Source organism: Acanthochromis polyacanthus, chromosome 9 (assembly GCF_021347895.1).
Source record: "Acanthochromis polyacanthus isolate Apoly-LR-REF ecotype Palm Island chromosome 9, KAUST_Apoly_ChrSc, whole genome shotgun sequence".
Classification (NCBI taxonomy): Eukaryota; Metazoa; Chordata; class Actinopteri; family Pomacentridae; genus Acanthochromis; species Acanthochromis polyacanthus.
The window spans coordinates 29,076,458-29,091,932 of NC_067121.1; the positions used below are offsets into that span (position 1 = coordinate 29,076,458).

General features: G+C 41.2%; 1 protein-coding gene across 1 annotated transcript; it reads right to left on the reverse strand.

The window, feature by feature from the left end:
• Positions 1-137: 137 nt before the first annotated feature.
• LOC110950706 (regulator of nonsense transcripts 1) lies at positions 138-14,575 on the reverse strand. The gene is made up of 24 exons (XM_022193448.2): positions 14,202-14,575; positions 13,521-13,657; positions 13,031-13,120; positions 12,074-12,241; positions 11,773-11,953; positions 10,870-11,031; positions 10,452-10,536; positions 10,116-10,214; positions 9,289-9,397; positions 9,006-9,165; positions 8,812-8,930; positions 8,409-8,573; positions 7,879-7,993; positions 7,524-7,667; positions 7,148-7,361; positions 6,451-6,568; positions 6,084-6,240; positions 5,716-5,858; positions 5,402-5,576; positions 5,070-5,151; positions 4,185-4,346; positions 3,562-3,827; positions 2,880-3,002; positions 138-2,494 (listed from the first exon to the last, which is right to left on the reverse strand). Exons 1-23 carry the CDS (start codon positions 14,370-14,372, stop codon positions 2,883-2,885), a joined length of 3,342 nt encoding a protein of 1,113 aa, XP_022049140.1. The 5' UTR covers positions 14,373-14,575; the 3' UTR covers positions 138-2,494; positions 2,880-2,882.
• Positions 14,576-15,475: the final 900 nt, after the last annotated feature.

Genomic DNA, 15,475 nt, shown 5'->3' on the forward strand with positions numbered 1-15,475 from the left:
AAAAGTCATGACCTAAAAAAGAAAAAAAAAGTCACACTACAACCCATTTAGCTGCAAGAAGTCACAATTTGCAAGAGAATGATTGTAATCACACTAATATTTCAGACCACAAGAGAATCAAAACACTTGAATCATGCTGGAGGCGCAAAAAGAAGCAAACTTTAATTTTCCAAGATTATTAACAGCAGATTTTTGTTGTATGCGTGAGTATGAGCACAGTTTCTAACTACCAACATCAGTTAGTGGGCGGAAAATAATAAAAACTAGATGGTTCCAGCCAAGTGGCCGTCACAGACATATTCATTTTTAAACAGCAATAAAGCCAAATGAGATTATCAGAGCAAAAATACAGAAGAGGAAAACACCCAACTGAAACGGTTACCCTTAAAGTCATAAGACATGCAACACCTAGATGTGTAGGGAAGGGAAGGGTTGCCTATTTAGTAGTAATATTTTACTAAGAGGATAATGTGTAATAACTTTAACAGTTAGACTTTGTGATCATGGTGCAGGTGGGATGCAACACAAATTTAGACAGCAAAAAACTCACACAGAAAATGGTATTAATATCAATTTCACATCATGTGAATCTACTTTGTAATAATGTAAGGTTATAAACACACAAATAAGCGAATATGTCTCGTCTTTGTGGGTGCTTTTTCTCTCTATGGAGGTCTGAGCACTTTCCAGCCGGTGCTCAAACAAACATTTAGAACTTATTTAAAATAGCTTTAAGAAGTATTTCAGGATCACAAGCAAACCACGGGTTGGTGAGATATATTAATGCAAGCTCACTAGTGTGAAATGCATGAAACTTACAACACTGAGTACTGAAACACAAAGTCCACCAATGTTGGAACAAACTAACTGCTGTCATCAACATGATTGCACAGTTTTGACAGTTTCTATCAAGACTTTAGGACAACAGAGAACACAAACTAAAGGAAAAAAGAAGAGGCGTTCTCTGGATTCAGGTGCTACCTACAGAATTGTTACACTAGGGTTATCATTTGTACCTAATTTTAGGATAACTATGCCAGATTTCACAATCAATACATAAATTCTATTTTTGTTTCCATTTCAAATGCTTTTCACCAAAGTCCAACAAGGTGAAACTGCTAAAGTTTCTCTTCAAAGTGTTGGGGCCTTAAAAGTTCTCATGAGTGAGTAGTCATGAAGACAACTCGACGACAGACACGAAAACTCAATCTCATCTCACTTTACTGTGACATCAGGTGCTTAAAATGCACATCTATAACCTGTCTGCATGTTTTCTTGACATATGACTTCAAGGCAAGGGTCTTAGTGAAGTCCTGCCCTCTGGTTTTGGCTGATTAGATGCATTTAGCTAAATGTATGCGCTCAAGATGATTCGTATCTGTGAGCTTTAGTGGCTTCAGGGTCAGCAGAAAAGAACGACGGCTTCATTCAGTCACAAGCTGGTTATGGTGCTTTCACTCATCCTTTTGCACGACTAAAAAGACACATAGAAGAACAAAAAAACAAAATTGTCTCACTATCTGCACATCTCTGGAGCTCAGATGTGGAGACAAAGATGTTTTTCCTTTATATTTTTTAAAGAGCTAATTCCACCACTTGTTCTTTGCAGACCACCTAGAGAAAGACCTGCCATGAAAGACGGCCGACTACACTAGCTTACATCACCGAAAACCTCAATGAAAACAGCCTTTATTTAGAAAACTTTCCAAAATCAAAGCTGAGAAAGAAAAGCAAATGACCCGTGACTGTGTCATCCTCAAATTTCATTGAAACTCTTTGAGGCACAGCGCCCACAAGCACTTTTTGAGTTCACTTGAAATGCCAAACATTTCTCGTGGATGCTTAAATGTGATCAAATGCAGAGACTCGATTCAAGCTTTGAATTTAAAAAAGTTGCCATGTCAACTGCTTCAAGAGTTGTGTCTCCGTTTTATTTTCCACCTCACTCCAAGTCACAGAAGACGTCCCTGTTGAGTTAGCTTGGAGGACTTTTCGCTGTGAGACACCTCTTCTCCATCTTTTTCAGCTTTTGGAGCAAGATTCCCAACCACACTGCCTGGAGATCTGCGAGGGGTTTCGAGGGACACGCGAGGAACAAGATGACACAGTCGCCCCCTTTCCCCTCCCTCCAGAATCGTTCAGATCTTTCACCCTCCTCGACCTGTCCAAGGTCTCGCCTCTCCACCTGCGCTGCTGCGAGGACGACAGCGTTCTCCTTCGCCACGTCTTCGCGGGTGAGCGCCAGTGCCTCCTCTCCTCCACCAGCCTCCCACTCTCTCCGTCTTGCTCTCTCCCTGTCCAGCTCTACTCCCATTTTTGCTCTCACTCTTGTGATTGGTTGGTTTCTCACGGTCTCTCTCCTGTTACTTTCACACAGTGGTGCCTCGGTTGTAGCAGTGGAAAACGGGTATCCATGTTTGTTCTTTTTTGTTATTACCCAGATTAAAATACCAATGAACTAAGCTTCTCACAGGCCTAGCTCCTTTCCAGCAACCTGCAAGACAAACACCAAAATATGCAATCATTACGTCAAGAAATAAACTGATTTGAGTGTGATGATGAATGGATGTCTCACTCTTACTGTTAAATATGAACCTGGAGCAAGCAGACAGTTTTATCCTAGCATGCAAGGGTGACAAAATGTGTGTTAGCAGCACGTCTAAAGCTCATTATGTAACACATTAAGTGCCGTTTGCTTAATCTTAAGTGAAAACATGACAACATCTGCTGGCTCCAACTTCCTATTTGACAGACATGAGACTGGAATCGATCTTCTCATCTAACTCTTTGCATGCGAGTAAACAAGCATATTTTCCCATAATGTTGAACTATTACTGTCATTTTAGTGAGTCAGCTTAGCCCAAAGTGGAATTTCTTACAGTCTAGTACTGGGACAGTCCAGTCACACCACCATGTTGGTAGGCCCGCTCCCCCTGGTAGGTGGAGTCCTGGGACAGAGCCACATCGATCTGGGACTTGAACTCGTCTCCTAGGTAACTGTCCTATAATGGGACAAACAAAAAGTGAAACGGACCAGTCAACAGTTGTTCCTTTATTTCTTTCCGAGCAGGAAAACAGTGGATGCTTTTGGAGCGAGAGGAAACCTGGACACACCCTTGGAATACACAGTGCTCTGCAAAAGTTTTATGTACTTGACATGGTGAGATTTTTGCTCATCTTATAAAACCGCAAAGGACATGCCGAACTGTTCCCAGATACATTCTGAAGCACAACCATGACCACAAAAATGCACCCAGAGTCATAAAGAACTATTTTTATTGACAGGAGAACACGGAGTCCTGCAGCTCATGGTTTGGCACCACAGAGCCTTGATTCCAATTTCATTAAGTCAGTTCTCAAGATGGTTTGGATAACTTACCTGTCATATACCTTAAGATACCGTGAACAAGTGTAATGAGGACTGATTTAATAAAACTACACATCCTCACTTTATCTTTAAAACTTATGCACAGCGCTGTAAGTGCAGAGTTCTAGATGTAATGAATAAAAAGACTACAAACAGCTTTCTACATAAAGTTACTACTCATAAAATGCACAAACCTGGGAGAGTTCAGGCTGGGAGAGCCCAGGCTGGCTCATTTGTGATGGTTGGCTCATGCTGATGTAGCCCTGCGTCAGAGGCCCCTGGGAGAATGGCTGGGAGCCCTGGTCTTGGCTCGCCTGGCTGCCAGACATGTGTCCTCCATGCTGGCCGCGGTCTCCTCCACCACTGTGGTTTCCCATGGTGCCACGGTTTCTTTGACGGCCACCTCGAGTCCCGCCGCCTCCTCCGCTGCCCGACTTGCCCTTCATACCTCCACCACGACCTGAAGGAAAATTAAGTCACAATTCAGTCATGTGTTTCATAATTAAAAGCATGTAGGTCTTAATAGCGACCATCAAATCGAGAAAAATTTTATTTCTAAGATGTGATGAGGAGGAATAGTACAGAGAATCTTGCAAAATAGATAAGGGAAGAAAGCAAGAGGACGCCAGAGAATGACATATTGACAACAAGCACTGGACAAACACATCGAAGGTCAACACTGTACTACATGCAACGTATGACAGAGAAAAGTAGAAAGGCATGATCGTCAATGCGAGTAAGCAAGACACCTAAGAAGAAGAATGTCTTAAAGAACTATGCAGTTAGCGTGGCTCATACAGTTTTGTGACTTTCTTACCTGCAGTGGGACCGTTCACCTGCCCCAGGTACCCAGGTGGAGGTATAGGGGGCATCACAAGGTTGAAGGGGATGGGGATGTTCATGGAGGACATGGGACTGGGGCCTGTGCCGATCATTCCAATCTGGTCATGAGTCTGGAAGTACATGTTGGACGTACGCCCTGTAGAAGGAAGCACACTTTAAATCATTTGGCTGACAGGTGAAGCATGAATTTCTCCCCACATTAAACCTGTTTGTACTAAACTAGCAAAGCCAAAAACAGGGTTTCCCAAAAAGCTGACATCATTTCATAACTTAATAATTTCTATAAAATTTGTTTGTCTGAACGAGAATCTGCTAGGAAGATGGATTGGACGTGCTAATGATGGAGAGAACGTGCTATGGAAACGGCCCCCATGCTCACCTGACACAACAATGTGCAATTTCTTTCTGTAGGGTTACATGAAAGGACTGGTCTATATCCCACCACTCCTCACATGTGCAGAGGAACTCAAGAACAGAATCACTGAGGCTCTGGAGAATGCTACAGACGACATGCTGCAGAGAGTGTGGCAGGAACTCCACTACTGACTTGATGTTTGCTGCATCACAAGCGCCGCACACAATGAACATTTGTAATAACTTTGGAACATTATAAAATTACCATCTCCCAGAATTTTTCATTTGAAATTTGTAGAATAAAACATTTTATGTCCAAAATACATCCTATTAAGTAGCATTTCTCCTGAACATGTAGTCGCTCTGATATGGATATCTCAAATAAGGTCAATTTTTTTGAGACACCCCATATATTCACTATTATAAATGGGTTATACTGATAAAACAAATGTGACTCTTTTCCATTAAAGTGAAAGCTGTGGCTGTTGTGAGGAGAATTTCTCACCGTTGCTGCTGCGATCATAAACAGATCCAGGAATCAGAGCCTCTCTGGCATCATACATGGCTGTGCTCATGAATCGACCGCCCTGCAGAACAAAAGAACAAGCAACGCACTTTATGTTTTTAGGACACTCCTCATTAATTCTTGCACGTGCACTGATTGATTACACTGTTTTCTTTTAATTCCTCGGCCTACGTATACAAGTGCATTTGAAATTGCGTCTGAAATCTTTCATGTCCCACGGGAAATAATTACACATGACCCATTTACATTAAAAAAATCGTTTCAGCATTCTATAAGCATCATGTATGCACACACACACACGCTAAACTCACAGGGTTGATGGTGTTGACCAGCTTGCGGGGTTTGCTGAATTGCATAAGACTCTCCCTCAGGTTGTTTAGAGGCCCTTCGACCAGAACCTTCTGCTCCTTGTAGTAATTCAGGAGGTGGTTCCACAGAGGCTGTTTGGACAGGGCTTTGGGATTTCCCACAATGATTACACCATATCTATGGGACCAAAGCAGAATATCATTCATGATGTACAGATTAAAAGCTAGAGTAAATAGTCAGAACAGAAATGGTGTCAAACAAATGTTAGGGTCCAAAAGGCAGCAAGGTGTTCTGCTCATTGAACTGCTGTTGTTACCTGGCTCTGGTGAGCGCCACGTTCAGACGTCTGGGATCGTTGAGGAAGCCGATGCCCTGATGCTCATTGGCCCTCACACAGGACAGGATGATGAAGTCTTTCTCTCTGCCTTGGAAGGCATCAACACTGGCTATTTCCACCTCCTGCACAAGGTGTGAAGAAAAAAAATGGGGTAGGGGATTCTTTATTTCTAGATTAAACTGGTGCAAGAATTTATTTGGCCTTGTGTCCAGAACAAATTATCGTTTTGTCTATCCAAATCAATCTAATCTTCTCAAAATCTAAACAGGGAAAATGACTGGATTCCAGGTATTGAATTAGTTAATTAGCAAACTTATAAACTGTAATCAAAATATGTGTAACTCTACCTGGTAGAGCTTGGTGTGGAGGGAGCCACTGAACTGCATGTACTGGACCAGGTAGGACCTCTGTCCTTCATAGGGGGTGATGATGCCAATCTGGTCGGGTTTAGCTCCAGCCTTCAGCAGTCTTGTGGTTATTTTCTCCACATTGGCTGCCTCAGTCCTGCATTAGCATGTAAAGGGTGGGAGAAAGGAAAGAAACGTTTTACTTACGTTTAACACCAATTGACCACAGACACTAAAAAGATTTGAACAAAACACTGTTCAAAGTAACATGGTATCTCTTAAAACACAAGTTTGTTCAAAAGCAAAATCAAATGCCTCAAGTGACTGGACCACATGCACTATCAGTGTTTGAGAAAACTGTTGAAACCTGTTGAGATATGATGTTCCAGAGCTCGCAATTTCCTCTTGGCCTTGGGTGACATAAAAGAACATTGGCTTGTCGGGCTGAGGCCACTGGAAGTCAAAGCCTTTTTTCACACGGTCCGCTGCAGGAGGAGCAAACACATGAATCAGGACTAGTGTAGGTGGTGGACAGTGCAGTGTATTTGGTAATATGAAATAATATAACATAAAGTTTAAACACAGATACAATAAATGTGTTATAACAAGATAGGTTTGCTAATATGAATTTGCAACCTTTTTTAAAAAATTCTTTTTATTTGAATTGAAAAGGCACATTATTACAATTCCAAACATGTCTTATTTACAGTACCAAAGACTACGTTGTCTTTCCAATATTTTCCATTCTTTACATCACTCTTTTTTGATGCAGAAGCACAACAGAACGGGGGAGGGAGCCATTTGTAATGGAACCTTTTCTGAATGTATTGATCAGCTAAACAGGCAGGAAGAGATGCAGACGTCTAGTTTCCTCTCAGACCACTTGAACTAAAACAAGTTGAAAGGCCAGCAGGGATTTATTGACTAGTGATTAAAAAAAACATGCTACCACCCCACACTTTAAGAGCATTCAGTTGCACAGTGAAACCTCAACAAGTCTGAAAAAAAAGGTTACCCAAACACCTGATAAGAAAATCAGAATTCAAAGTTTATTTTCATCTCACCAGCAGTGACTCCGTTCTGCAGAGAGCCCTCATAGAAGATGTTGGAGGGGAAGGCGCTGAGGGCCGGGTGCATGCGGTACTGGACCTGTAGACGGATTGGACGGATCCCCAAAACTACGAGACGCTCAAACAGAGACTGGGACAGTCCTGCTTTAGCTGCCTTCTTACACATGACCACAGGTCCCAGCTGGCAGTGATCACCCACCAGAATCAACTATGAGAAAAACAGATTACAAAGTTAAGAGGATAACGCAGGAGCACAAAACAAACAATTTGTGGATAACGCTGACCTCACAACAGCAGAATGACAGCAGTCTAAGCAGGTAGCTGATATCAAACAATGCTCCACTTGTATATTTGCTCATGAGGCTCCTACCTGCTTGGCCCCCAGGACGACAGGCACCATGCACTCTGGTTCTGTGGCCTGAGTGCTCTCATCAATCAGGATGGACCTGAACTGCATCTTGGCCAGACGAGGATCTCCAGCACCAACGCAGGTACAGCAGATCACATCAGCATTCTGCAAAAGAAAGACAAGATAAAGTTGAGTGTCTTTATACCAAAGAATTGATTTCTACAGTGCTTTACCTGCAGGTTTTTATAAAACCATCACAAACACAAACATACTTTTTAGTTCTTAGCATGCAAACTTGACAATAACTCATAATGCCTACTTCTGTCACAAACAGGAAGTATTTCAGTAAGTTTTTCAGCAAGTTTCTTCGTCATACCATAAGCAGCTCCCTCTCAGCGGTGCGTCTCAGAGCTCTGTAGCGCTTCTCATCTGAGGAGGACAGCTCTCCAGTTTCATCCTTCAGCTGTTGGAGCTTTTGAAGCTCTGGCATGCTGCAGGTAGGAACCGATTCATCACAGTGTGAGATCAGGGCTGTGTTTGCGAGCACAGACTTGAGTTTGTAACAAGTTATTCTAAAAACAGATCTGGGATCATTTTAGAACACAATGACTGTATTTATGCTTCCTGCATTTCTGTTTGTTGCCACGCAATGTTAACACATATTCAAGCCAATGCTGTTCTCTCAGGAGTTGGTGGTAATTTTGCTGTTTAGCAACATGGTCCTATTAAAGTTATTGTTATCAGAAATAACTATTCTGTTTTCAAAAACATTTTTCTAGACCACGGCGTAAAGCCATATATTTTTGTTGGTATTTATTTCTTAGCATTACTGCCAAATCAGCAATAATTCTTTTGAAAGAAGCAAGCACAAGTTAGCCACACAAATTCCTCACAGTTATGCATTACCTGTCCATGTTACGGGTTTGGTTGTGCAGAGCCAGGAAGGACACCGGTGAGTCTATGGCCTCTCTGCTCTTAGCACACAGTCTTACCACCTTGAGCCCAGTCTGGTGGATCTTCTCCGTCAACTGGTCAACGGCAATGTTACTGGGAGCACAAACCAGCACTGGCCTGGAGGGACAAAAGGTAGAATACCATCTTAGGGACCATAAACCATAGCCAAACACTTCCTTAAGAATACTATTGGCTGACTGAGATATTTCAATCAGAATGAAAATCATAAAAACAAAAATATCCCAAAGGTTGAAAGTTGAGTTAAATGAGTAAATGAACCAAACAGCAATAGCCATTATTATCACAGAGCCAGCCTACACATGAAAAGCAAACGCAGCATGACAGAGCTTCTTACCCGTTGCCCTGTCTGGCCAGATGGTACACGATGGTGGCAGAGGTGACCGTCTTCCCTGTGCCAGGAGGACCCTGGATCAGACTGAGGGGCCGTTGCAGCACAGTCTTCACAGCATACACCTGCATTACACAATAATTGTTAGTTCAGTAAACATTTTTTCAGTTATGATTTCATGTGTCTTCTCTCCAGCTCACCTGGGAGTGGTTGAGGTCAGGCAGGCCCTGAGCAGTGAAGCGCTTGGGCAGCTGGCACTTAATTACTACATCTTCAACCTCATGTCCCAGCAGTTTGTGGTAGATGTATCCTGACACTGAAGTCTCATCCACAGCAAATGTCTTCAGGGCACTTTGCATCCTAGACAATGGAGATACAAAAAAGAGACACAAAATGTAATTTCTTAATAAAGCTTGCTCTGATACAGAAGCATGTGTTTCAAGGCTTGCTTCCACTGATCACATAATAAATGAATATGAATACCTGTCAAAGGAAGTGGACTTCCACACAAAGTCAACCTGAAAATTGTGAGGGATCTCCACTGGAGCCCCGGCACTGCTCCTTAGCTCTATGGCAATCTCATCACCATAGTCTGAGACAGAAGGTGAAGGAAACAGCACAACCCTTAAACATACAGTACTTATACAAACAAATGTAACTGTGAGGACAGTATGTCTAATATGCATAAATTCATCTGTAATATCTTCCTTTTTAAACAGTAGCTTCACAGTAGTTAGTAACAGTAGTTATGAATGGGAGCTCATAACTGATGACCAATGCCAGTATTAGTCTTTTAAATCAGTGTTATTTTTAAGCTTCATAAACAGGCAGCAAACTCTCTATACTGAACATGACAGTATCATTTGAACTCCGTAAAAAGCTCAAAGATAAAGACGTATCCATTATGTTTCTTTACAAGCAATCCACCAATAGCCACATAAAGTTTCTGTATCTTTATATAGACAATAACGACGAATATAATTTTTAAATGTGACGCATGCATAACTAGCTTTTAGTGCTGACTCAAACAGCTCACATGAGTCAGTTTTCACTTCACACTAACTAACAATTAACATGTGGACCTGCATAAGCAAACTCTAAATATAGAAATAGCTTCCAAATCCCACCAGACACTGTGGAGGAAGATGCAAGTTTGCTTATATTGTTGTAGTTTTCCACGGCTGCCACTAGAGGTTACTAAGGATCCACATGTCACTTCACTAAGAGTGATAAATGTGCAAATTAAAGGTTACGTGGTTCAGCGGTGTTCTCTTTAGGTACAGTTTGTCTATTAACAATCAGAAGGATACTGTCAGGGACTTTGATGACATGTCCAATGCCTTTCCATGGAGGTGCCAGGTCTCCTTTGTATCTCAAGCAGATTTCATCTCCTTGCATCAGTCGCATATCTGGAAGAAAAACAGACAAGTCCAAAACAAATACTTCAACACACAGAAAAGCACATTTTTTCTTACAAAGGAATAACAAACTACTGTTAAAAAATGTAATGAAATGATGTACTGTCTTACTTTAAAACCACATATTAACATGTTAAATGGCGATGTAACTGCAATAAGATGTGCTTGGATACTAATCATAATTTTTAGACAAAATGTTGAACATGAAGTAAAATCACACATAAATACCTGAATCCGTCTTGGGAAGGGTGAAATAAGCAATCCTCTTCTTATTCAGGCCCAAGTCCCATCTGACGGTGATGTTGTCTTGTGTCTGTTGAGAAGCAACAACAGCAGGTTGACATTTAAAAAGGAATGGGAATCACATCCATCCATATGCAGTTTTTGGGTGACAAAAAGCAGAAATGAAAGGCTCAATGTTGCAATTTGCTAAGTTTTGGAGTGGAAGAGGAAAGAAAAACCTTTATGTCCACCATTAGAAAATACAATAAATTCGACTACAACTGCACCAAATGCCTTATTGACTGATTATTAATTCTGTATAAAATGAAACATTAACTATCTTGACAACCAACTCATCATTTAACTCCCGAATTATGTAAAAATAACACACATAAGCAATACATTTCATCATTTTTTTGTTTACCTGCGACTCTTTGAGTTTCTTATCATAGTCAGCCTCCAGCTTCACAAGAGGACCGAAGATGTTCTGGTATTGGTAGGCATCCTCATAGCGAAGCAGGACATGTTGAGGCTCCTCATCTACTCCGGGTTTCTCCAGGTCCTCCAGGGTTGCAGTGGGATTTTCCTACCAAGAAAAAAAAAAAAAAACATGAAATCCCCTGGTGGTAAAGTGACACATTAAAAAAATGTATTGAAAATGGAAACAGGTTTTTGTTACAGATGAGTATTCATTTAATCAACGTCCTGAAAATGTGCACATTCCAACAAGTAATCAAAGCAACATTCAGGTACACATAAACACAATAATCTATCTCAATTCTAAAAGTCAGGTTTTGTAAAAACCAACATGACTCAGTTGAAAATTTTTTCTTGAAACAGAACTTATCTTTTCTCTGGTATGATTTCAGCATCTGATGGTTTGTTATTGCTGTGTTTCGTAGAGAGAAATTAACATCTCATCTGTTCAGGGTTAAAATTAACGCCTCTGTAGTAAATAAAACAGTGTGTGTTCTAACATCTGTCATTTGAGGACTGTATAAATATAAGACATGTCCTTCTGATTCATCTAAAAATGTGGCTTCTACAGAGAAATTTGTCGCTTTGTGGGGTACATTTCGCCTTTTGTGTCGCTGAGTAGTAGTAGTAACTACTACTCCGTCACACACGTTTTGTATAAAAAAAGAAAATTACAAAAGATAGAAACACGGAAGTAAAACGTGCAGTGCAAACAACTACAGTTATATTATTTGCATCCTGCCCAACTTATCAGTATATCTGGTTAAACATAAAGATAAGCCATACTCACACTTAAATTCAAATTTTGTGTGTTTAGGTTATTTACATAGGACAGCTGGGCTGACAGTACCTTCCAGAGCTCCTCCAATTTGTTAATCTGCTGGGCGGTGATCTGACGAGCCCGGAGCTGCTCCTGCTCCGAGGGGATTTTGACCAGCCAGGAGAGGAAGCAGCGGTCCTGGATGAGAGGCTGCCACTGTGAGCTGTCCCAGTTGATGTCCTTGAGGCTACTCTGGCTAGCACATGGCTGCCTGTGTTACAACCAAAACACAAAAATGTCACTTGTAGTTTGGAACTGCTGTCTTCTTTTTGACCGACCCCATCGTCGGGGAGTTCAAAGTGCTTGATCAGCTGTAGAAAAGTGCCCTTACCTGCACAGTAACACCACAACCGAGTCAGCTTTGGCGGGGATGAATCCCAACAGGAAGACATTGCGACAGCCACAGTTGTAGCACTCCAAAACCGTTTCCCCCAGAGGGCCGTCTTTATGTAGGGTCACCTCCTTGGACTTCGCCCTCACCAGGTGGTTCACAATGTGGCTGAAAGTGAAGAGAATAATAATTAAGGCACCAGCTGGCAGAAATGAAAAAGATTACACTCCTTGCGTTAGTGTAATCTGTGCAGTGCTCGAGAACCGCTAAGATAGAAAAGTCCTACACAAGTGCATTACTTTTACTATTCAGAGTGCATTTTAACCTACTGATATATTTTGACATGTCACATCATGTCCTGACAATGTTATTTAGCTCTATTTTATGCAAAACATGTCCGTAAAAGAGTTCAGCGAGCAATATCTCTGAGATGAGGAGACATTATGAAACCTGTCTTCTCAAAACGAGGCCTACACAAATACAGATGAACACAACTGTTGATAGCACTCTGTATTTTGCCAAATGTGTGTTTACTGAAACACCTAAATACATAGAACCTTCTGCAGCATTGGCCTTTCTCGCCATTTCTCTCTGGGTTAAGGCTATTCAAAAGAATCAGTTTTCTATTGAGGAAACATCACAGCACTGTAAGTTAAAATCTCAAAGACAAGTCCAAACTTGCTTCACACTTGAGAACCTTAATATCAACTAAAGAGGCCCTTAAAAGCCAGTAAACACCATCCTTTTAAATTACGGCTGTAACTCCATAACCAAACACTAACTCTCCACTTATAATAAAGGTTTCTAAAAGCAATAGAAGCTCATTATTACAGCCACTGTGCATTGTGCTCCTGCTTAAATTATATTCTACTTATGAAATATTACCCTGCCGGTTCATTCAGATAAGCACACCACTTGGCAGAGTCAATAACAAGATGGTAAGTCAATGCATCTCACCTGCCAGATGTGTTTCCACGGCCATTGCAAAACCACTTCTTGCTGGTGTTGCAGTAGACAACGCAGGCTGGATCATGAATCCCACAATAACTAGAAGAAGAAGAAATACAAAACATTACTGTTTGGAATGCAGATCAGATTAAGTCTAATACAAAAGAGCACAGCACAAGAAAACAGGCGAATAACTTGTGATCAGGCTGATTCGTTTCAAATTATACAGCAGGATCTCTGGTGCTGTAAAACCCATGCTTTAGTAATGATGTAACAAAACAACTCATGGTGGTTTTACAGCTGTCGACAGCAGCAGTGCATGAACAACAAACCCCACTGCACCAGTTATATTGCAAATGAAGTTTGAACAGAGCCCATCCACACACAGACACAACACGCAGTAGAAATACAGCCCATTTCCCGAGTGACATCAAATCCTGACATATGACAGCTTCTCCCTTCCAGTGACAGGGTTAGTCATATACAGTCAGGCCTTCACCTGCAGGCATGCACAGGGAGGTCCTTGGTATAGTATGTGTCCTCCTCATCCTCCTCGAAGTTCAACTCTGCCAGCAGCTGACTGGCTTTTACCACAGGATCATCTCCATTCTGCAGCACACCGTCAGGGCCATTAACCTGAGAAGACACATGTATACAATTACAGATAGGAAGTGAAGCTTACTGTCCACTTTATGCGTTGCAAAACCATTAATGGACAGCCAAGTATTTAAATAAAGCTATATGAGAGGCAACAATTCACTTGCAACCTACTGTAGCTTTCTGTCTATCAATTGACGGTTAGTTGACAGCAGTTCCACAATGATTGTCTCAAACTAACTGTACCCAGTAACCTGTATGATTGTTGTTGTCAGTGGACACAGTGTGTATTTATTACATGTAGCTGCTGCTGAGCATAAATAAGGGCGTTTACAACACCGGTGATGTCTGACACTCCGGGTTCATAAGGCAGTATAAGTCCTGACATGCTAGCTCAGTCGGCATGCTAACTGTGCTCCTGTTAGCTAGCGTGCTAGCCAATTAGCGGGATAAAAGCGTGGTAACAGACGCAAGGCGTCATCGAGCTAACCGATGTTGTTAGCTAACGTTAGCTAATTCACATTTTGCCAACACAGTAGGATGCATATTCGGGCACCAAAACGGCTCCAGTGACCCCACGAACCTGGCTGTCCAGCTGACTCTGGGTTTGGCCTTGGGTCTGGGTCTGGCTCGGCAGGGTAAAATCGGTGAAGTCGTACTCGGAGCCCTGGGTGTCCGCTCCCAACAGCTCGGCTTCCTCGGTGTCCAGGAACGTTAGAGTCTGCGAGCTCGGCCCGTACGCCTCGACACTCATGCTGGCGGCTTCTTCTCCGAGGTTTTCCCTGCCGTCGCGACAATATCCCACAAACTGTTGCTATTCCAGTTGAAAATGAGCACCGGGGGCTGGATAATGATGTGAAAATGACAAACGCTGGCGATAAGAGAGAGACAGATAGAGGGAGCTTCGAGCGCGGCGGCGTCCCGTTTGTCTTCTCTCCTCCGTTACTACCTGAAGGGAGCGAGGAGAGGAGACAAGGAGACATGAGTGAGCAGAAAGGGGACAGTTTATCAGTATTATGGCTTCAAAAGTATTCTCTATTCAAAACGTTTAGGTTTAAAATGCAATCAGGGTGAATCTTGATGGGATTATTCAAAGTGTGCTCTGTAATTTAAAAAAAATAAAGGTTCAAAGTTTATTGTCATGTGTACAGTAAAGAAATGTTTCTTTGCTAATCACAACAAATGCCAAATAATATAAAACTAAGTACAAAATAGAATAAAAAAGATAAATACAAATAAAATAAATAAAAAATAGAAAATGGATAAATAAAGGCAATGGACTATATATCTTGCATACATTTTTTATTAAAAATAAAAAAAAACATAATATTTTTATGTTCATTATGATCATTCCTTTACAAATTCCATAATTATTTATTATGGAAACAATCACTTATTAATTTAAAAAAATGACTGGATATCACTAAAATGTAATTTTTATTTTCTTATTGGCTCCATTTAAAAGAGGCCTCCATGCTGTATGAACTCCCGGTGAATGAATGAATGAATTTGACAGAAGGAGTTGTCATCTGCTTAGCCAGCATCCACCTTGACACATCTACAAATGGAAGATGGATGAGTGTTTTTGTTAGTTTAATTTTGATAGGGACAAGCTCACTGATTAACAAAAATAATTTAAATGAGTTGGTTTGTGACAATAACTTCCATCTATTGTACCTGCCAACATGTAGAAATAGCATGGTTAAAACAGAACAAAATGGAATGTAAAATATGCCAAACATAACATGATGAACACAACACTGATCAATAATAGTCTATAGTGACATTTACTACATTTAAGTTATATAAACATGCAAGGACAATACTAATCCCAAATCATTGTACATATGTACCTTT

Excerpts from the sequence above, each read along its gene's own strand:
- LOC110950706 (XM_022193448.2), bottom strand. The coding sequence starts at position 14,372 with ATGAGTGTCGAGGCGTACGGGCCGAGCTCGCAGACTCTAACGTTCCTG. Across the intron at positions 12,242-13,030 it reads CGTGGAAACACATCTGGCAG|CCACATTGTGAACCACCTGG; the intron begins GTGAGATGCATT and ends CTTCACTTTCAG. Across the intron at positions 11,954-12,073 it reads GTTGTGGTGTTACTGTGCAG|GCAGCCATGTGCTAGCCAGA; the intron begins GTAAGGGCACTT and ends GTTGTAACACAG.